The 23,211-nt window shown below is 43.7% G+C and overlaps 1 protein-coding gene across 4 annotated transcripts in view; it reads right to left on the reverse strand.

The window, feature by feature from the left end:
- TRAPPC9 (trafficking protein particle complex 9) overlaps positions 1-23,211 on the reverse strand; it is a 701,893-nt gene that overhangs the window by 485,989 nt on the left and 192,693 nt on the right. For all 4 annotated transcript variants that reach the window (XM_032246659.1, XM_032246663.1, XM_032246652.1 and 1 more), the window contains one exon: positions 19,876-20,028. In XM_032246659.1, the coding sequence (XP_032102550.1) occupies positions 19,876-20,028 (153 nt within the window). The remainder of the gene's footprint in view (positions 1-19,875; positions 20,029-23,211) is intronic.

Consider the following 23,211-nt stretch of genomic DNA (forward strand, 5'->3'; position numbering starts at 1 on the left):
ACTAAGAACCTTGAAAAAAGGTTAGATGAAATGCTAACAGGAATACACAGCTTAGAGAAGAATACAAACAACTTGATGGCGCTGAAAATCACAGCACAAGAACTTCACAAAGCATACACAAGTTTCAATAGCTGAATCAACCAGCAGAAGAAAGGATATCAGAGACTGAAGATCAACTCAATGAAATAAAACAAGAAGGCAAAATTAGAGAAAAATGAGTGAAAAGAAATGAACAAAGCCTACAATAAATAAGGGGTTATGTGAAAAACGAAATCTACATTTGATAGGTGTACCTGAATGTGCCAGAGAGAATGAATCCAAGCTGGAAAACACTCTTCAGGATATTATCAAGTTAAACTTCGCCAACCTAGCAAGGCAGGCCAACATTCAAACTCAGGAAATACAGAGAATACCACACCACAAAGATATTCCTCAAAAAGAGAAACCCCAAGGCACATAATCGTCAGATTCACCAGGGTTGAAATCAAGGAAAAAATGCTAAAGGCAGGCAGAGAGAAAGGTCAGGTTACCCAGAAAAGGGAAGCCCATCAGACTTACAGCGAATCTCTCAGCAGAAACCCTATAAGCCAGAAGAGAGTGGGGACCAATATTCAACATCCTTAAAGAAAAGAACTTTCAACCTAGAATTTCATATCCAGCCAAACTAAGCTTCGTAAGCAAAGGAGAAATAAAATCCTTTATGGAAAAACAATTGCTGAGAGATTTTGTCACCACCAGGCCTGCCTTACAAGAGCTCCTGAAAGAAGCACTAAACATAGAAAGGAACAACCAGTACCAGCCACTCCAAAAATGTACCAAATGATAAAGAGCATTGACACAATGAAGAAACTGCATTAACTAATGGACAAAACAACCAGCTAGCATCAAAATGGCAGGATCAAATTCACACATAACAATATTAACCTTAAATATAAATGGGCTAAATGCCACAATCAAAAGACACAGACTGGCAAATTGGATAAAAAGTCAAGCCCCATGAGTGTGCTGTATTCAGGAAACCCATCTCATGTGCAAGGACACACATAGGCTCAAAATAAAGAGAGGGAGGAAGATTTACCAAGCAAATGGAGAGCAAAAAGCAGGAGTTTCAATCCTAGTCTCTGACAAAATGGACTTTAAACCAACAAAGATCAAAACAGATAAAGAAGGACATTACATAATGGTAAAAGGATCAATGCAACAGGAAGAGCTAACAATCCTAAATATATAGGCATCCAATTTAGGAGCACCCAGATACATAAAGCAAGTTCTTAATGATCTACAAAGAGACTTAAGACTCCCACACAATAATAGTGGGAGACTTTAACACTCCACTGTCAATATTAGACAGATCAAGAAGACAGAAAATTAACAAGGATATCCAGGACTTGAACTCAGATCTGCATCAAGTGGACCTGATAGACATCTAAAGAACTCTCCACCCCAAATCCACAGAATATACATTATTCTCAGCACCACATGAACCTACTCTAAAATTGACAACTTAATTGGAAGTAAATCATTCCTCTGCAAATGCAAAAGAAAGGAAATCATTACAAACAGTCTCTCAGACCACAGTGCAATCAAATTAGAACTCAGGATTAAGAAACTAACTCAGAACCACGCAACTTCATGGAAACTGAACAACTGGCTCCTGAATGTCAACTGGATAATCAATGAAATGAAGACATAAACAAGGATGTTCTTCAAAGCCAACGAGAATGAAGACAAAACGTACCAGAATCTCTGGGACACATGTAGAGCAGTGTCTACAGGGAAATTTATAGCAATAAGTGCCACATGAGAAGCAAGGAAAGATCTAAAATTGATACCCTATCATCAAAATTGAAAGAGCCAGAGGAGCAAGATCAAGAAAACTCAAAATCTAGCAGAAGACAAGAAATAAATAAGATCAGAGCAGAACTGAAGGAGCTAGAGACACAAAAAACCCTTCAAAAAAATCAATAAATCCAGGAGCTGTTTTTTTGAAAAGATCAACAAAATAGACAGACCACTAGGCAGATTAATAAAAAACAAAAGAGAGAAGAATCAAATAGATGTAATAAAAAACAATAAAGGGGATATCACCACCAATTCCCCAGAAATATAAACTACCATCAGAGATTACTACAAACAACTCTATGCACATAAACCAGTAAACCTGGAAGAAATGGATAAATTCCTGGACACTTGCACCCTCGTAAGCCTAAACCAGGAAGAAGTTGAAAACCTGAATAGACCAATAACAAGGGTTGAAGTTGAGGCAGCAATTAATAGTCTAACAACCAAAAAAACCCTAGGTCCAGATGGGTTCACAGTCGAGTTCTGCCAGATGTACAAAGAGGAGCTGGTACCATTCCTTCTGAAACTATTGCAAACAATACAAAAAGAGGGAATCCTTCCCAAATCATTTTATGAGACCATCATCATCCTGATACCAAAACCCAGCAGAGAATCAACGAGAAAGAAAACTTCAGGCCAATATCCGTGATGAACATAGACGCAAAAATCTTGATTAAAATACTGGCAAACCGATTGCAACAACACATCAAAACGCTTATCCATCATGATCAAGTAGGCTTCATCCCAGGAATGCAAGGCTGGTTCAACATACGAAAGTCTATAAACGTAATTCACCACATAAACAGAACCAAAGACAAAAACCACATGATTATCTCAAGAGATGCAGAGAAGGCCTTTGACAAGATTCAGCAGCTCTTTATGCTAAAAACTCTCAATAAACTAGGTATCGACAGAACGTATCTCAAAATAATAAAAGCTATTTATGACAAACACACAGCCAATATCATACTGAATGGACAAAAACTAGAAGCATTCCCTTTGAACTCTGGCACTAGACAAGGATGCCCTCTCTCACCACTCCTATTCAATATAGTATTGGAAGTTCTAGCCAGAGCAATCAGGCAAGAAAGAGAAATAAAGGGCATTCAATTAGGAAAGGATGAAGTCAAATTGTCTCTATTTGCAGACGACATGATTGTATATTTAGAAGACCTCATCATCTCAGCCCAAAATCTCCTGAAACTGATAAGCAACTTCAGCAAAGTCTCAGGATACAAAATCAATGTGCAAAAATCACAAGCATTCCTATACACCAATAACAGACAAACAGAGCCAAATCAAAAGCGAACTCCCATTCAAAATTGCTACAAAGAGAATAAAATACCTAGGAATACAACTAACAGAGAATGTAAAGGACCTCTTCAAGAAGAACTACAAACCACTGCTCAAGGAAATAAGACACAAACAGATGGAAAAACATTCCATGCTCATGTTTCGGAAGAATCAATATTGTGAAAATGGCCATACTACCCAAAGTAATTTATAGATTCAATGCTATCCCCATCAAGCTACCTATGACCCTCTTCACAAAACTGGAAAAAACGCCCTTAAACTTCATACAGAACCAAAAGAGAGCCTGCATAGCCAAGACAATCCTAAGCAAAGCAGAAGGCATCACATTACCTTACTTCAAACTATACTACAAGGCTACAGTTATCAAAACAGCATGGTACTGGTACCCAAACACAAATATAGATCAATGAAACAGAACAGAGGCCTTGGAGGCAATGCCACACATCTACAACCATCTGATCTTTGACAAACCTCACAAAAACAAGCAATAGGGAAAGTATTCCCTGTTTAATAAATGGTGTTGGGAAAACTGTCTAGCCATGTGCAGAAAACAGAAACTGGACCCCTTCCTGACACCTTACACTAAAATTAATTCCAGATGGATTAAAGACTTAAACATAAGACCTAACACCATAAAAACGCTAGAAGAAAACCATTCAGGACATAGGCATAGGCAAGGACTTCATGACTAAAACACCAAAAGCATTAGCAACAAAAGCCAAAATAGACAAATGGGATCTAATTAAACTCCAAAAGCTTCTGTACAGCAAAAGAAACAATCATTAAAGTGAACCAGCAACCAACAGAATGGGAAAAAATTTTTGCAATCTACCCATCTGACAAAGGGCTAATATCCAGAATCTACAAAGAACTAAAGCAGATTTACAAGAAAAAATCAAACAAACCCATTCAGAAGTGGGCAAAGGATATAAACAGGCACTTTTCAAAAGAAAAGATATATGAGACCAACAAACATATGAAAAAATGCTCATCATTACTGGCTACTAGAGAAATCCAAATCAAAACCACATTGAGATACCATCTCATGCCAGTTAGAATAGTGATCATTAAAAAATCTGGAGACAACAGATGCTGGAGAGGATGTGGAGAAATAGGAACAGTTTTACACTGTTAGTGGGAGTGTAAATTAGTTCAACCATTGTGGAAGACAGTGTGGCGATTCCTCAAGGACCTAGAAATAGAAATTCCATTTGCCCCAGCAATCCCATTACTGGGTATATATCCAAAGGATTATAAATCGTTCCATGCACACATATGTTCACTGCGGCACTGTTTACAATAGCAATGACCTGGAACCAACCCAAATGCCCATCTATGATAAACTGGACAAGGAAAATGTGGCACATATGCACCATGGAATACTATGCAGCCATAAAAAAGGATGAGTTTGTGTCCTTCATAAGAACATGGATAAATCTGGAAACCATCATTCTCAGCAAACGGACACAAGAGCAGAAAATCAAACACCACATGTTCTCACTCATAGGTGGGTGTTGAACAATTAGAACACATGGACACAGGGAGGGGAGCATCACACATGAGGTCTGTGGGGGTGGCTAGTGGAGGGACAGTCAGGGGTGGGGGGTTTGGGGAGGGATAACATGGGGAGAAATGCCAGATATAGGTGACAGGGGGATGGAGACAGCAAACTACCTTGCCATGTATGTACGTATGTAACAATCCTGCATGATCTGTACATGTACCCCAGAACCTAAAGTACAATTAAAATATATAACATATATATATATACACATATATATATATACACACATATACATACACATATATATACACATATATATATATACACATATATATACACATATATATACACACATATATATATATATACACACATACCTACATAAAAAAAGAAACCAAGCAGAAGGAAGATAAGTCTATACCAATGGTTCCCAAACTTTGCTGCATATTAGAATCATTTGGGGTGCCTTGAAAAACTGTAAGTCCGGTTAAATCTCCATATTTAGGACTAGGAGCCAGGCAGGTTTATTTTTATTTTTTAAGATCCCCTGGTGATTCCAGAGCGCAGAAAACTTGGAGAGCCACTGGTCTATTCTTGCAGTAAATATGACGGCACAGCAAATCAGAGAAATGCAAGTCATTCAGTTTTCCTGGAATACAACCCACGGGAGGGAGGAGGGTGGACAGTGGGCCAAGCAGCAGCAAGGGCAGACCGTGCAGGCCACGGGAGAGACTTCCCTGAGTGTGATGAGATGACACCAGAAGTCATCCAACAGAAGAGGGGCACAGCCAGATTCTGCCATCAGAACATGACTGTGGTGAAATGTGGAAGATAGTGAAAAAGGGGACAAAATTAGCAGTTGGGAGCCCAATCCAAAGACTACTCAAATGGCAAAGATGAGAAATGACAAGGCCCTGAATCAGAGCAGTGACGTGGACACGGGGAGAAGGCGTGAAAATACTTAGAAAACCACATTGCCAAGACTTGGTGTGATCAACACGATGAGCTAACAGTAAACCAACCCGCGGTGATCCGTACAAATCATCCCTTTCCTCTTGGGACAAAAATACTCTGAAATCCCTGTCCTGAACACCTAGCTGACTTGTCACGGTGAGTCACCACCAGCCTGGGTGGAAGGGGCAGTAATGAGAACAGCCAGCTCAGTGGTGCAGGGGATGTGGGCTCCAGCTGCCTGCAATGGGAATCACCTGTTGCTGATGAATAACAAACACCTGGAGTTTCATTCTAGCCTGCTGGTTTAGGAAGTTATTTTCCAACCCAAATTTAAATCAAAGAAGTGAGTCAGCGTCCCCACCTACAGGGCTAACAGTGGCTAGGGAGAAGTGCACTTACAGATTATTAGACAGGTGTCTGGGGCATAGTCAGCTTAGGGGTGTTGGAAAACTTTCCGTCTCTCAAGGAGCCCCAGCACCAGCGATGTGCTCCTGAGAGCTCCAGGGAAGCAGGAGAGGGCTGACCTTTTCCTCAGCTGCGCCACCACACTGTGAAATTAGTCCCTGTGAGTCAGACGGCAGGGAGGTGGCACGGGCTAAATATAATGATGGGCAGGCTGTCCAACGCATCATTAACCTTTTTCCTTCAGAACAAAGGCAGATAACCCACCGAACACGAAACACAAGCAGCGCATAATATGACAAATGGCCAACATAATCCGAAAATAATTGCAGATCTGAATTAAAATGTAAGATGTGAATTGACTGCAACTCGAAGACGTAGAGAGCTGGAAACAACAACGCTCCCCTCTTGTGATGTGGGAAGAAAGTTGGATAAATGAAAATTAACTTTCCCTGCCTGGTCAGAGAGCTGGGGCCATGGGGAAAACAGCCAGCCTGCGCATTTGCGGAGAGCGGCCCCTGCAGGGAAGGACCCCCCTGGGCTGTCGCCAGGGCCCAGGCAAACACCAGCCAAGGCAACACGAAGCTTCAGCTGCAACCCTACTGGGAAGAGGGAGCAGCCTGGAGAAAGCTGCTCCCTGGACCTGGCCCGGGGTGCCAGGCCAGCCTCCCTTTCTGTTTCACAGAGTCAAAGCAGACGGAAGAACAACAGAGATGGCAGCAGGGTGAGGGCACAGAGGGGAGCCCCGAGCCAACCTCCACCCAGACGCACCTCCCTCAGCCCCCTAAATCAGGAGCCCACAGGCAGGGGGTGACTGGGGGCGGAGGGGCGCTGAGCCACGTGAGCAGAGGAGGACAGAGCCTAGGAACGAAGTGTAAGAGGGCCTCGGATGGAGGCCTCAGGAGTTCCAGTGTTTCCTGGTAAAGAGGAAAAGGAAGAACCTCCAGCTGAATGGGACAGAGCTGCTCCTGAGGCAGAAAGAACAGCGAGAGTACTGGGGAGGATGCAGCCACCAGGAGCTGGGAACTAAAAACAAGTAAGGCTCCAGCCCTGCCCAGGAGATGAGGGTGAGGCAGGGGAAAGACCAAAGTGCAGGTGCGCCTCCCATGCTCAGGACTCACTGGCAGGGAGGCCGCAGCCCCTCCTTACCGCCTCCCTGTGCAGGGGATGCCCGGGCGGTGCCTCAACACCCACCCCAAACCACTGGGCACTCAGCCAGGACCTCTGCTCTCCCCGGCCCCTGGGTTCTCAGGAAAAAACCCAAGTCTCCATGAAATCCCTGGCCTTCTTCCTAGTAACACATGATTGTGGGAAAAACTCAGGCATGTAGAAATTGCAAATAAAAAAAGAAATATTATGGCATTAAGATTCCAATCACCTTTGTCTTTGAATTCTGGGTAATTCAGGATGAGTCACTGTTCTTTAAAAAATAAGACTACGAATTCCAAAAATTAGTATTTATTTTCAAGAGCAGTAGCAGACGAGGACAAAGACACTGAATAACTGTCCCAATTTCAGAGTACAATACGGTGGAAGGGGCAGGCTATGAAAGTGAATATAATGTGTTCAAGAGCGATGGCTCTCGAATAAAATTAATTCCTGACCACAATGATAAGTGGAAGCATCCGTTATCATTAAATTGTGAAGAAGCAAAATATAATGAAATGCCAAATAGAAATTTTTTTTCACACCAGTCTCCCATTCTGGACAAAGAACTGAACTGATTCCAACTTTCCACAAGCAGTTTGTCTTTCGCCTGATAAACATAAGGCATTTCAGGCAAAAAGAACTGCACTTTTCTAGGTGACAGAAGAGATTCTAATGGGAGCTCACGAAACTACTTGACCTGCTACTAAATTGTGTGCTGCAAACCCAGCATCGTCCAAAGGTGACAGCATACAGGGGCCCCGGGGAGAGGACATCCTCGGAAGAATTCTGCCTCCCAAGCTATGGGGTCTCCCCCACTGCATGTCCACCTGGCACACTCCTGGTTAAGACCTTCCTGCCTGCCTCACCCTTGAGTGATTACACTTACCACCTGCCATGCTCAGGTGACTCTCAGATGACACTTCCAAATCTAGCCCACTCAGCTGCTTTTATTTTTTGAGTCAGGGTCTCACTCTGTCGCCCAGGCTAGAGTGCAGTGGCACAAACACAGCTCACTACAGCTTGGAATTCCTGGGCTGAAGCAATCCTCCCAACTCAGCCTCCCAAGCACAGCTCATTTTGCTTATTTTTTGTAGAGATGGGGTCTTGCTTTGTTGTGCTGACTAGTCTCGAACTCCTGGGCTCAAATCTTCCCACCTCTGCCTCCCAAGTCACTGGGATTACAGGTGTGAGCCACCACACCCAGCCCCACTCACCTTCTTAAAACAGTTTCCCATCATACCAGCCTTCTTTTAAAAAGCTGTCAGCGCTCTCCACTATCTTTCAACAAAGCCCAAATTACTTCTGGAACTTCAGGCCTTCCACAGCCCACCTGGGCCTGCCATTCCCACAGGGATCCCCTCCTGCTCCTGCGTTCTCTAAGCTATCCAGACCGGCCTTTATTCAGGGCCACCCTGTGACCTGCATCCCTGCTGGTGGTGTCCAGCTCATCTTCAGTCAGGACCTGTTCAAAGACCCTTCATTCAGGCCAGGCACGGTGGGTGGCTCACGCCTGTAATCCCAGCACTTTGAGAGGCCAAGGCAAGTGGATCACCTGAGGTCAGGAGTTTGAGACCAGCCAGGCCAACATGATGAAATCCTGTCTCTACTAAAAATACAAAAGTTAGCTGGGTGTGGTGGTGTGCTCCTATAATACCAGCTACTCAGGAGGAGAATGGCTTGAACCCAGGAGACAGAGGTTGCAGTGAGCTGAGACAGCACCACTGCACTCCAGCCTGGGTGACAGAGTGAGACTGTGTCTCAACAATAAAAATAAAAAAATTTTTAAAAGACCATTCAGAGTTCAGAAAGCAACACCAGATCATCACAGCCAGACAGCTCTCCCATTCTGAACTCAGGGTGTGGAACATTTGGTGGCCTTTGCAGTGCCCCTTCTGTCCCTCACTTGATAAATGTATGCCAAGAATCTGCTCTGACCAGGCTCCGCTGTGTACGGGGAAAGGAGAGAGCACAGGGCAGCTGCGGGGGAGACACAGGAAGAGCGAGCTCTGTCAAGAGAGGACATGGAGGGAGAGGACACACGAGGCTTGCAGGAGGGAGGGATGGACATTCGAGGGAAGAGCGCAGATGAAGGACGAGGGAGGGAGCGCAGAGGGAGAGGGAGAGAGATTGGGACCAGATTACATAGAGCCTTAAACACCAAAGTGAGGAGCACATTTGTTTTTGAGAAAAGTCTAATACATACTGGAAGACTGATTCCATAGAAGATGGATTCAACAGTGCCAGGCTAGTGACAGGGAGAAGAGTGACTAGGCTCCTGTGATGGCTCAGATAAAAGGCGTTTTGCATGGGTACCAAGGCAAAGAGGGACAGAGGATGGAGGGGTACTTAGAGAAAGAACAGACGAGCCTTGGGGATGAAACTCCAGCAGTGAGAAACCGTCCAGAACAGCCCCAGGCCCCTCACTAGCACTTCCGGGCAGATCATGATGGCTTTCGCCACCAAAGGAAACATAGGAAGGTAAGCCATTCTGGAGAGAATGACATCCATCAGAGTTTGGATAAGCTGAATTGGAGGTGCTTTTGGGAAAATGTCAGGAAGCCAGCTAAAAACATTAAAGTGGAATTCAGGACAGAAATAGACATTTCAGAGTCATTACCATCATGTTAGAGCCTATGAAATTATTTAGGAACAATATGGTGTAAGATAAGAATTAAGGACAAAACTGTTAGGAACATCCATAGGTGGGATGCAGCGGTGAAGGAGAGTCGGGAACAAATGGTCCGTGTGGCATGGCAAGGGCCAGGGGAGAGAAGCTCCCACCTGCAGGAGGCCTGCCAGGCCACTGGTGTCTCATGAGGATGAGTAAGTGGCAACCACAGAGGGGTGGGCTTAAAAGCCTGATTTCAACATGTGGAAAAGTACGAGAAGGATGAGAAAGTGAAGAGGAAAGAGGAAAGAGCAGCCAGAGAGAAACCCATGGTTTAGAGGAGGATTTGGGCGTGTTGGCTGAGGGACTGGTACAAAACTGCTCAAAGCTTGGTGTGCAGAATCCCCCAGAGAACGGGTCCGAAACACATATCACAGCCCAGCACCCACAGAAAGGGATGTCGAAGAGCCGGGTGGGCCAAGGAATCTGTGTTTTAGCAAGGACACTGATGCAGGTGGTCCATGGACCATGACCTAGAAAAACAAGGGCAAGTTCAAAAGTCCAAAGAGAAAGGATACCTGACCCGAAGACAAGTCAGAGAATTTGCCTCTGATGAGAAGAGGAACCCATCTTTCTCCAGGACGAGACAGATGGAGAAGCAAGTGTATCCCAGAGGAAAAGGAGGAAGCAGAGAAGTTTTCTGCCTGATGGTCTCCATGGGTCTTTGAAAAGAGACCATCTGCTGAGAGGAAGGAACACAAGAGTGGGGGAAAAGAGTAGCATGACAATAGCCAAAACTAGGCACACACTTACTGCCATGTTTTAATGAATGCATGTTTAGTGGGACAGCCCTATGATACAGATCAGCATATTTTCCCCATGGTGTTCAAGTTCATGAGATAAAATGAACACTACTCACCAAAGTCAACCTGTTCCTTCCTAAGCAGCAGATGACTTAAGGGCCCCGTTTGCCGCCCACTCTCTCTTACCCTTCTCTCTGACAAGGACAGGAAGATTCCTTACATGAACTGCTATCATATCCCCACTTTTTTTTTAAATCAAGTCTCCATTTGTCCAAAAGAACTGTGAAATTCACTTCCCAGCAAACCAGAAGTTTACAGCCACCACAAAAATGGACCTAGAAATACTGTTCTGTTTGTTCCCTAAGGCAGGGGCCTACAGCCTCTGGTGCTGGTCGGTGGCCTGTGAGGAGCTGAGCCACAAAGCAGGTGAGTGAGATCCAGCCTGGGCTCCACCATCTGTCAGATCAGCGGCGGCGCTAGGTTCTCATAGGAGCACAAACTATTGTGAACTGTGCACATGAGGGATCTACGCTGCACTCTCCTTAGGAGAATCTAATGCCCGATAATCCAAGGTGGAAAAGTTTCATCCCGAAACCATCCCTTCACCACCCGGTCCACAGAAAAACTGTCTTCCACAAAACTGGTCCTCAGTGCCAAAAAGGTTGGGGACCTCTGCCCAGAGGGAAGGAGGGAGTGGGTAACAGCAGGCAGGGACTCTGGTGCTGCTGTGTGAGGCCCTGGACAAATCATTCTACCTTCCTGGGACTCGGGTTCCTGTCCCGTAAACCAAATTGATTAGCTGACATCTACCATCTCGTCTCATTCTGTGATACTAGGGATCACCATTTCCCATACTGAAATTGAAATGCCACATTTAATTATCATGTCTAACAGAAACCGTCAGCAGGGAAAGCTGACATTTCTCTTACAAAACCAAAAGCCAAAAAGTACACAGAGAAAGAAAACCAAATTAAATAATTAATTAATTGAAAAGGAAACCAGAGCAGGTGAGGCTTTCATCCCACTGTCAAGAAACGGCAACCCCGAAGGCAGTTTTCATCTGCGGCATCAATCCCAATAAAATCAAAACACTAATTTATCAATCTTCCTGACAGCTCCCTATGCTCAGACACATCCCTCAGACAAAGAGGGCACACGCAGCAGCCTGGCTCGATCTTCTGGATAATTCCTTCATGAAAACCTTCTTGGATAAAATAATTTTTCCATCCCATCAGATGAGAAAGCTGTCTGATATGCAAAAGTATTATTACTAAGGTGTTTCCAATTCCTTTATTCTTTTACAAAATACTTCATTGTGGAATACAACACTGATTGACAAAACCATCAAAAATAAAGGTATCGCTTAATGAATTATTATGAAGCCAACACCCTAGAAAACAGCACACAGGTCCAGAAGCAGAATTTTGCCAGCCCCACAGAAGTCCTCAATCTGGCCATCCCAATGCTGACTTCCTCCCTCGGCCCACAGGGCCCACCACCCTGACTTTCTGCTAGTCACTTCCTGGCTTCTCTTTGCCATTTTACCACCTAAGCACGCAGCAATGAAACTACGGTTTAGCTGTGCCTGTTTGTTTTTAAATATGCCATTTAACTCTCCCTTAAACTACAGATGGCCTTTTCATCTCTTTGTTTTGTGTCGTGTGTGTGTGTGTGTGTGTGTGTGTGTGTGTGTGTGTGTGTGTAAAACGCACATAAGTTAAAGTTTGCCACTTTAGCCATTTTTAAACGTACAGGTCAGCAGCATTAAGTACATTCACACTGTTGTGCAATCATCACCATAACCCATCTCCAGACCTTCATCTCTTTTTCCCCCTGATAATTTACTTATTGAGGGAACCAATTAATGGACTGCAGGGTTTCCTGGAGTCTGGACTGCCGGGTTTCCTGGAGTCTGGACTGCCAACTCTGTCCCCACGGCGTAGTTTAACAAGCTTTTCTGCCCTCTGAAATCCTGTGAATTAGTAGTCAGAGCTAGAGCGCTGATCAGCCTCAGGTGTGATTCTGGGACACTGCTAATTCACAGAAGGTGCTGTGTTCTCTCAGCAGGAGGAACATAATGTGTGGTTGTCTCTTATTTTGTTATGTGGATGCTTACTGTCTCGACCCATTAATCTATTAGGGATAGCAAAATGATGATATTCTAATTCTATCATCCTTTCCTCAATTCTTAGCTCAAATATTCTGTAAACAGAGACTCTCCTCATCAACTGTTACTAGATCACCCAATTGCACCGTCTAAATTAAAAAGGCAGAATAAATGCTCATTGCTTACCATTTTCAAAATGATAAATCACTTCCCCATCTTTTTGCAAGGGTGCACAATTCTCCCTAGTACCACTGAGAACTCACGGATTGAAACACTTTGCATCCTTATTGATGCTCAAATTGCCAGTGGTCACCTCTTCCGGTGGAGCCTTTCAACACAATCTCCGTGCTCTCTAATAGCTCCTTTGCTGCAAGTTTGACAATACGCTCCAAGACCACCTTCCTGCTCTGTTTCCTGCTCCATATCTAGAACTGGTTCTTTCTCCAAGAAGCACTGGTTTCTCTGAGTGAGAAGGTGTGTTGAAGACCGGGAGGTGGGCATTAAGAAGGCTCAATGCTGCTAGACTGCTCAATTTCTAGACTTGGACAGTGTACAAGGCTAGGAGATTGATAGATTTTCACATAGGTCATGATTTCCTGCTGATATTTTTATTAAAATTCTAGACTACAAGATTTTTACTTAACCTCATATCTGACATCAGTTACTTCCTGTCTTCCATATGAGAATCTTAGTTCAAAACTAGATTCAGATGATAGAATGAGATTATCACAGAATTAATCATTTACTTTATTCCACACTGACACAGTTTCAGAATGTAAGTACTAACACTATCTCCACCAAAAAAATTACAGAGAACAGTTTAAAAATTACTTTCGGGGCAGGGCCTCGTGGCTCATGCCTATAAACTCATCACTTTGGGAGGCCAAGGCGGGCAGATCACCTGAGGTCAGGAGTTCAAGACCAGCCTGCCCAACCTGGTGAAACCCCATCTCTACTAAAAACACAAAAAAATCAGCCAGGCATGGTGGCACACACATGTAATCCCAGCTACTCAGGAAGCTGAGGCAGAAGAATCACTTGAACCCAGGAGGAGGAGGTTGCAGTGAGCCAGGACAACACCGTTGCACTCCAGCCTGGGCGACAAGAGCAAAACTCCGTCAATACTTTTGCGCTGTACATAGTGGCACATGCCTGCAATCCCAGCACTTTGGGAGGCTGAAATGGGGGATCAATTGAGCTCATGAGTTCAAGACCAGCCTGAGCAACATGGTAAAACCCCATCTCTACAGAAAACACAAAAATTAGCCAGGCATGGTGGTGCAAGCCTGTAATTCCAGCTACTTGGGAGACTGAGGTGGGAGGTAGGCTTGAGCCTGGAAGGCAGAGGTCACAGCAGGCTGAGATCACGCTATTGCACTCCAGCCTGGGTGACAGAGCCAGGCTTTGTCTCAAAAAAAAAAAAAATTACTTTTGCATATGATTTCCCATGTTCCCCCTATCTTTTAAATTATTGTGATGGATACTGCAAGAGCAGGTTACCATGACCTACTATCTTCTCCCTTCGAATGCTCATTTGGTCTTAGCTATACAAGCAGCTGCATGTTGTATGCTCACCACAAGCCCTTATGACAACGTCTCTAGTTATTTTGGCTATCCTTCCCTAGCAGTATCCTCAAGAAATCATGAGAATGTAATCCTTGCAGCCTTGCATGTTGACACCAATTCGTCTAAGCCCTGTATACCTAAAAGTTAGTGTGGCTGGGCCTAAAAATCTCTGGCTCACATTCTTATCACATGAGTATCTAGATATAGTCTAGATATATGCTATTCTACTGGCTTCTGGAATACTGCTGCAGTCAAAAAGTCCAATGATAATCTGATTTTATTTCATAAATCACTTGCTATTTGGGTCTGAAGGCCCAAAAGACTTAATCTTTAAGTCCGGTAATATAACGAGAATATGTCCTAGTCATTCTAAGTCAAGATTCTCATGTACACTGTGTACACACTCAAGAAATAGTTTCGAGGGTTTGGTTTTTTCCTTAATTACAGAAAGCTTTTTGTGAATTACAGTTTTTCACATGTTGTGGTTTCATCGTTTTGGTTTCCTTCTCTGGAGTCTCATAGCAGATGTATGTATGTATGTATGAATGAATGTATGTATGTATGAATGAATGTATGTACGTATGTATGAATGTATGTAGGTATGTATGTACGAATGAATGTATATAGGTATGAATGTATACATGTATGTATATATGAATGTATGAATGAATGTATGAATGTAGGTATGTATGAATGTATGTATGTATATATGAATGTATGAATGATGTATGAATGTATGTACAAATGAATGTATGTATGAATGAATGTGTATATGTATGTATATATGAAAGTATGTATGAATGAATGTATGTATGAATGAATGTATGTAGGAATGAATGTATATATGAATGTATGAATGAATGTATGTATGTATGAATGAATATATGAATGAATGTATGTATGAATGTATGCATGCATGCATGCATGTTAGATCTTCTTTGCCTACTTTCTAAATGTGTCACTTTCTCTTTAATCATTTTTCTTAATTCTTTTTTCTCCTCTCTTTTCACCTTCTGTTTCCCTTTATGTATCTGACAGATACACTTAACTCACTAGAAGCTACATTGCTAAAAAAAAAAAATTCTTATCTTTCAAACTCTTTCCTGAGTTATATCCATCTCATTTCCGAGTTTTTCTCATTCAGATTTAGGTTATTCTTTTGTACTTCATGTCTTTTAGCTCATTCTGGATTTTTGTGATTTATCTCAGCTTGTGAGCATGTTCTTCTGGCAGACTTTCATGGTTTGCAGGTATATTGTCTTGCTGCTTACATTTTTACTAGAATCACTTTACATAGAGTTTGGCTGTGATTCTATTCTGTTGACCAACTTTACACGAAACTAGTTTTTATGAACTTTTAGGAGAGATCGTTCAGGATAGCTCTTCCAGCTCTGGTAAATCTACATACTGTATTCTGTGTTTTTGGGTGGTACTCAAAAATATAAGAAATTACTTTCTAGACCACTTAACTGTGTTATCCTCCCCGAGTTTCAGCCAGACCTTTTCTTTCCTTGGTTCTGCTATCTCACCTCTGTTCCTAGCAGTTTCTCTGTGGGTGAGGCTTTGTTCTAGAGGGATTATTTGCACTTGTCTGCTATTGGAATATGCAAATTCCTTCACATTTCAGCTGCTGTTCTCATCTTGGCCCACTGCCCTGTCCAGTGGGCACCTGAAGGCTGTTTGGGGATTCCTGTGTATGTGTGTTTCCAGCTTCCTCTTGTACAGATGGTGAAACCATGTCATTATCCGTGGTTTGTCCACATCTACTTGTATTTTGGGGTCTGTGGGGATACTCAGGTATCTGGTTTTGCTGTATATTTTTGCCTATAGGTATTTGGTTTTTCTATTCTAGTTGTTCAGTCTACTTGACTGAATAGTTCATATATTCAAAACCTGTAACAGTTTGCCACTGTCTTCTAGGACTTCCAGTTTTAAACATAAAAATCCAAGGAATAAGAGATTTCAAGTATTATCAGGATCACAGGAAAAGAATATACTATTTTGTGGGTGACTTCCCTTACCCTAGGCTAGTTATATAAAGAAGATATGTATCTCCCAAGAATTTGAAGATAAGGGAAATAACTTGCTTTCTGATGTTTCATTTAGAAACAATTTCTAAAATTCACTTAGAAATCAAAATAATATATCAAAAGAGTGCTCTACAAAATCTTTTTCTTGTTATTTTTTATTTTGATAAACATCGATCCTACAGAAAAGTTACAAGAAGAGACATGAAGATCCATATCTCTTTATCTAAAGCCACTAATTTTTTTATAATTCCAACTTTTCTTTTGGATTTAGGGGGTACCAGTTTGTTATACGAGAATACTGTGTGATGGTGAGGTTTGGTACAGCGAGCGTAGTACCCAACAACTGGCTTTTCACCCCTCCCCTCACTCCCTGCCTTCTCTCGTAGTCCCCCATGTCTCTTGTTGCTGTCTTTATGAACATGAAGACTCAGTGCTTAGCTCCCACTTTTAAGTGAGAATATGCAGTGTTTGCTTTTCTATTCCTGTGTTAATTTGTTTAGGATAATGGCTTCCAGATGCATCCATGTTGCTGCAGAGGCCATGATTTCATTCTGTTTTATGACTGCATAGTATTCCAGGGTGTATATGTACCACATTTTCTTTATCGAATCCACTATTGATGGCCACTTAGGTTGATTCCATATATTTGATATTGTGTATAAAGCCACTAATTTTTAATAATTTGACACTTTTACTTTAGTTCTCTGGATTCACATTCACATTGTTTTTCCTTCACCTTATTAAAGTAAGTGCAGTCAAATGATCTTTCCCTCTTAAATGCTTCTGCATTTATTTCCTAAGAACAAGAATGTTCTGCTACAATTTCAATTTCATTATCATATTCAATATATTTGCCATTGATACATAATATTATCTTCTAGTACACATTCGATTTCCTCAATTGTCCCAAAAAAGCCTTCTTTTTTAAAATCCAGGATACAGTTGAGGATCATGCACAGCATTTTATTGTTATATTGCTTCAATCTCCTTTAATCAAGAACATTCTTCCCACCTGCTTTTATAAAATGGGAATTATAACATTTACTTTATAGAGTTTTTGTGAAGATTAAATAGAAACTATGCAAATAAAAGTGGCTGGCCCAGTCTTTATACACAACATCTGACAATGCTCAATAAACATTCATTATCTTCTCTGTGTCCCACACTGCATGCAGGATCCCAGTCTACGCAGCAGCTCCACGGGTTGCTGGGAATTTTTTCACTGGCGTCTAACTTCAGTAACTATAATTAAGGCAAGTCCACGCCTGAGAATGTGGTCCCCCACGAGATGTCTCTGAGAGTGTTACACTGTGAGCTGCAGGGAGTCGTCTCCCAGTTCCCAGAGGCCACAAATGAGCCTCTGGCTCTGAGTTTACAGCTGCGCCACAGAAGGCCACAGCGATGGCCTCATGCTTCCTCAGACTGAATTGCATGTCGCAAGGCACCCAACCATGGACCAAGCTCTGGAAGGTTCTTCAAGCCTACATTTTCCTCCATAAAACTTAATCTAGTTTCCTCTGTAAGACTTAACTTAGAGATTCGCTGTCTCTTTCGGCCACATACTACGTAAACAACTGGCCAGAGCTTCTATTAACTGTTATTAATAAAGGGGGTATCTCATGAGTAACAGCCATGTGCCATGACCAGGAACCAGGCCAGCATCACATTTACAAACCACTTGATAACCATAATTCGAGGTCTGGTTTGGTTTTACTTCAAAAGATAGAAGAAGGTATTCCCAGACTGCAAGTCCCAAATTGCCATTTGGCTGAATTTTTCTCTCTGACCTTAGAAGGGCAGAGAGAACGCCCCGGTCCCCTCTGCAACAAAAGGCAGAGGCACAGTAACAACAGGACAAAGTAGGTCCGCGTTGAACACATAAATTCAAACAACCAAAACACAAAAAGCCAGGCTTTCCACTTGGAAGCCTTCCGCAGTGTTGCTCCGGACTGAGACGACACCAGCAGGCGGTGGTAGAAACCACGGTCACGGTTCCCTCACTCTTGCCTGGAGGCCACATGGCTAGACATGCCCCTGGCGTAGCATCCAGTCCCAAGTGTTCTGAGGACAGGTGCTAGGCACCACTTGTTCTGCCAAACCCCCTTCTTGGGAAAAAAGAAGTCAGAACCTAGGTAACCCTCTATCCACTGATTAAAAAGAAAAATGCAGTTCCGTTCTATAAAGCCATTTACAAACAAACAAAAACAAGCCATTTCATCAGACATTTTAAAGTCTTGGTATAATTTTCAATCCTCTTGACTTTTTCATTTTCTAATGTGTCCAGCCCTAAATCTGTTTTTCTACCTTTGTTAATAATATAAAAAGAATAGTTTACCAAGTACCAGCACTGTACAAGAAGCTCATGCTGACTATTTGCAGGGGCTGCAGAGAGCAAACTCCATAGAGGGCATCTGTTAGGGACTGAACTGCCTCCCTACTTCCCCAACTGCATCTGCTGAAGGCCTAACCCCAATGGGACAGCTTTAGGAGGCGGAGCCTTGGGGAGATAATTAGGTTTAGATGGAGCAATGAGGGTGGAGCCCCTTTAGGAGATGAGTACCCTTGTAAGAAGGGGTGGACACCAGAACTCCCTCTGTCCTCCACGTGGGGATGCAGCAAGAAGGTGGCCATCTGCGAGCCGGGAAGACGGCCCTCCCTCACCAGAAAATCACCATGGCTGGCACCCTGATCTCAGACTCCCAGTCTTCAGAGCTATGAGGAAATAAATATTGGCTGTTTAAGCTGTTCTGTCTGTGGTATCTTGTTAGGGGAGCTTGATCTGACTGATAGACGGCATACTGCCTCCCAATGAATGCTTCATAATTTGACATAATTCATCTATGAAATCTTTCTTTTTTCTTTTGAGATGGAGTCTCACTCTGTCGCCCAGGCTGGAATGCAGTAGTTCAATCTCAGCTCACTACAACTTCCGCCTTCCAGGTTTAAGCAATCCTCCTGCCTCAGCCTCCCCAGTAGCTGGGATTACAGGCTTGCGCCACCATACCCAACTAATTTTTGTATTTTTAGTAGAGACAGGGTTTCGCCATGTTGTCCAGGCTGGTCTCAAATGCCTGGCCTCAGGGGATCCACCTGCCTTGGCCTCCCAAAATGCTGGGATTACAGGCGTGAGCCACCACACCCAGCCAATCTATGAAATCTTATCTCTAATCAATCCTAATGTTACAACAAATATAAATTTCCATTTTTTCCACACTCCACCTCCTTATAGAAATCACCAGACTTGAAAGGAAAACTTTATCACCACAGCTAATTAGATATCTAAAGAATCACAGCAGTTACACTTGAAAAAATGCAATAATTCCTACATTCCACTAATTTAGAATGACCTCCTGGCAAATGAGTACAAAATAATAAAGAGTGAGAATTAAATCGTTTAGCTAAAAAGTACTGTTATTACTTTCAGACACATACAGTAACTCACTCTGTTAACAAAGTGCCCAGGAGGTGTCTCAGGCAGCTTGAGTTAATGAATGACAAGCAAGTTACAAACAGGAAACAGCAGGCATCAGGGGCCGGTGATTGCTACACTGTATCTAGGGGCCTAATGTGCTAATTAAAATTAGGAAAGAGCTTACCATCACTGAGATCCTGTAGGAGATTCTCCTGGCAGGAGAAATCCAGCTTCACTTTGATGTTGATTGTGAATGTGGCCACCTTCCCAGGCAGCAAAGGGAACTGGGCAAGGGTTTCCTCCAGCTTCCAGCTCAAGAAGTCGCCGTACAATTTTTCTACAATAATAGCAATGACAGTGATGAGGATGCTGTAACTGAGGCAGTATGGGACTTACCAATCCCCTAGAAAATTCTGATGCATTCTCAAAAGCAAAGGAAAAGGAAAGAAGAGCTGTTAAAATGTGTAAGATCAAAGTGACAAGAACATTCCAGAACCAAGGAGTGTTGCAAGGCAATCACCCCGTTTATGAACGAGGCACACGCAGGAAGAACCACCCATCTCTAGAGGCCCTGAGCCCAGGCCAAGCCATCCTGACTCCTTAGTGAGCAACTCCTTCTCACTGACCAAATAAATGCTGTTTTGCTCTTATAAACTAAATCAGAGTTAAACTAAATTTCTCCACAATGCATATTTTCTGTATTATATCACCTTAAAGAGAAACAGATCCAACTGTAGTAGGGAAAGTATATATTCAATATGAGACACCACTTCAGAAAAAGAGAATACAAAATCAGAACCCAAGCCAGATGCAGTGGCTCACACTTGCAATCCCAACACTTTGGGAGGCCGAGGGAGGATGAATCACTTGAGTTCAGGAGTTTGAGACCAGCCTGGACAACATGGCAAAACCCCATCTTCTACAAAAAATACAAAAATTAGCCGGTGTGGCAGCATATGCCTGTAATCCCAGCTACTCAGAAGGCTGAGGTAAAATTGCTTGAACCCAGGAGGCGGAAGTTGCAATGAGCCAAGATCTCGCCACTGCACACCAGCCTGGGCGACAGAGCAAGACTCCACCTCAAAAAACAAAAAAAATAAATTAAATAGCCGGGTGCGGTGGCTCATGCCTGTAATCGCAGCACTTTGGGAGGCTGAAGTGGGCAGATCACAAGGTCAGGAGTTCAAGACCAGCCTGGCCAGCATGGTGAAACCCGTCTCTACTAAAAATACAAAAAAAAAATTAGCAGGGCGTGGTAGCGTGCGCCTATAGTCCCAGGTACTGGGAGGATAAGGCAGGAGAATTGCTTGAACCTGGCAGGTGGTGGAGGTTGCAGTGAGCCAAGATCGTGCCACTGCACTCCAGCCTGGGCGATGGAGCAAGACTCTGTCTCAAAAAATAAATACATAAAATAAAATAAAATAAAAACACAGAATTAAGGATGGCACCTTGGGAAGGGCCTTCAGGAGAGGTGTTTCCCTTGCTTTCTTGTGAATACACCAGTCTTTAATAAAAAGTCTTGAATGTTAAAGTCACGTGACTTTGGTGCCTCTTCGACACTGACTAACTCGAGTGTCATGGAGAATAACAATCCCTTGGAGTCAAGGTTTCTTCATGTGTAAAACAGGGTAACAATTACTGCACCACAGGGTTATTTTACAAATTCAACAAAGTACTATCTGTAAAAGCACCAAGAAGACCAGGGCACTGTAAGGACTTCAGGGAACACTGGAGGAAGGGAGACAGGAAGGGGACAGAGGGAGGCCACCGCTGGTCCCCTGGAGTAGCTGCGTCCCTGCACAGCTCCAGCTCCTACAACCCAGGCAGAGTATGACATGCTGCCTTGATATCCAGCAAAACCAGAGGGCCCCAAACAGCCTCACTTTAAGTCCCCTCCCGACTCTGTTCCTGCAGATACAGGGTCCCTCAGCTGAGCAGGCCCCCTAGGTGCGCACGGGAAGCAGATGCCGCACTGTGTCCTGAGTGGCGGGTATCAGTGCCCCACAGCCTGGGAGAGATTGAAATAAGCCAGTCACATCCTCCCCGGGAAGCCTGGGGCAGCCTGCCTCTCCATACTCCAAAGCCCGCCTCCCCCAGCCCCTGCGCAGCTGCTCTCTCTGTTCCTGAGTACAGCCCCGCATGGAGGTACATGGCACAGTCTCCTCCTTCCCCAGCTGTGAGTGTCTGTGACCAGTGAACTGCTGTCGGATGCACCTGTCCTGTGTCATGTCCTAGGTGTTTGGCTGTCCCCACATGGTAAGGCAAGAAACCCTCCTGACCAACACAAGGGTTAGGAGGCCATGAGCACGGGGCCGTCCTCCCACCAGGAAGGGCCCAGCTTCCGGTCTCTGCGAAGACCCTCTTCCTGGTGCCCCTGCAGCCTAGGAGGCAGGAGCAACCTGCTGCTTTCCCGCCATCCCCTTTCTGGGAACCAGTTCTCTATGCTAAAGTTCTGCAGTCTGAATAAGGAGACAGTTTTAGAAAGATGAAGTAACTTACCTATGGTCACGAGCTACAGAATCGATCTAGAATCCTAGATCCAAATGATTCCAAAGCCACATTCACCTCCCACGTGAAGATATTTCATGGTGAAATTAAAATACAAAGTCCTGGTCAGCGGACCCAGAATCAACCTCACAGGAGCTCCGTGGAAGACCAAAATCCCCATGAAAGAAAAAAGATACGTGGTGTGCTAACTCCGGAACACAAGGACAAACTGAGCTTCAAAATAAGCAGCCGTCCTCCCGGCCAGAGGTGTGCTTGACCGCAGCACAGTCCTGAGGAACTGGCCAGGCTCCCTCTGGAGCACGTCTGACAGACAGCGTTTATGTCTTCGTGTTTCCTTAAAGGAGGATACTAACACAGAGACAGATCCAAGGGACAGCGTCCTTGAAAAGTGTTTAGAAACCACATCGCATTCATTTATTTATGTAGTCATTCACAGAACACCTCACATGTGCCAGACACTCCACGTGTTAGCTCACTCAATCCTCCCAACAACCAGTGAAATCATGGAAGGAGGTGAGCATATGTAATAGGTCATTCAGCTGTCCGTGGAAGACTTGGCATATCACAGATGCTCAATAAATATTAGCTGCCCTTCAGCATCACCCAGTCTACCACCTTAGATGGTGTAATATTATCACCTTATTTTAGAATGATCTGGGAAAAGACAAATGGTTGGGAAAAGGATGACTGAACTGTTAAGAGGGCTGGTTCCTGGAAAGTCAACTTTAATGACAGTCTGAAGAATGAATGCCTATGTTCAGATGGTTTTGAGAAGCTGTGGGCTGGATGCAGTGGCTCACACCTGTAATCTCAGCACCCTGGGAGGCCAAGGTGGGTGGATCACCTGAGGCCAGGAGTTCAAGACCAGCCTGGGCAACATCGTGAAACCTCGTCTCTACTAAAAATACAAAGAATTAGCTGGGCATTGTGGCGCATACCTATAAGCCAAGGCAGGAGAATTGCTTGAACCCAGGAGATGGAGGCTACAGTGAGATAAGGTCAAGCCATTGCA

The sequence above is a fragment of the Sapajus apella genome, unplaced genomic scaffold (genome assembly GCF_009761245.1).
Source record: "Sapajus apella isolate SASKATOON/1434 unplaced genomic scaffold, GSC_monkey_1.0 scaffold3, whole genome shotgun sequence".
NCBI classification, from domain to species: Eukaryota; Metazoa; Chordata; class Mammalia; order Primates; family Cebidae; genus Sapajus; species Sapajus apella.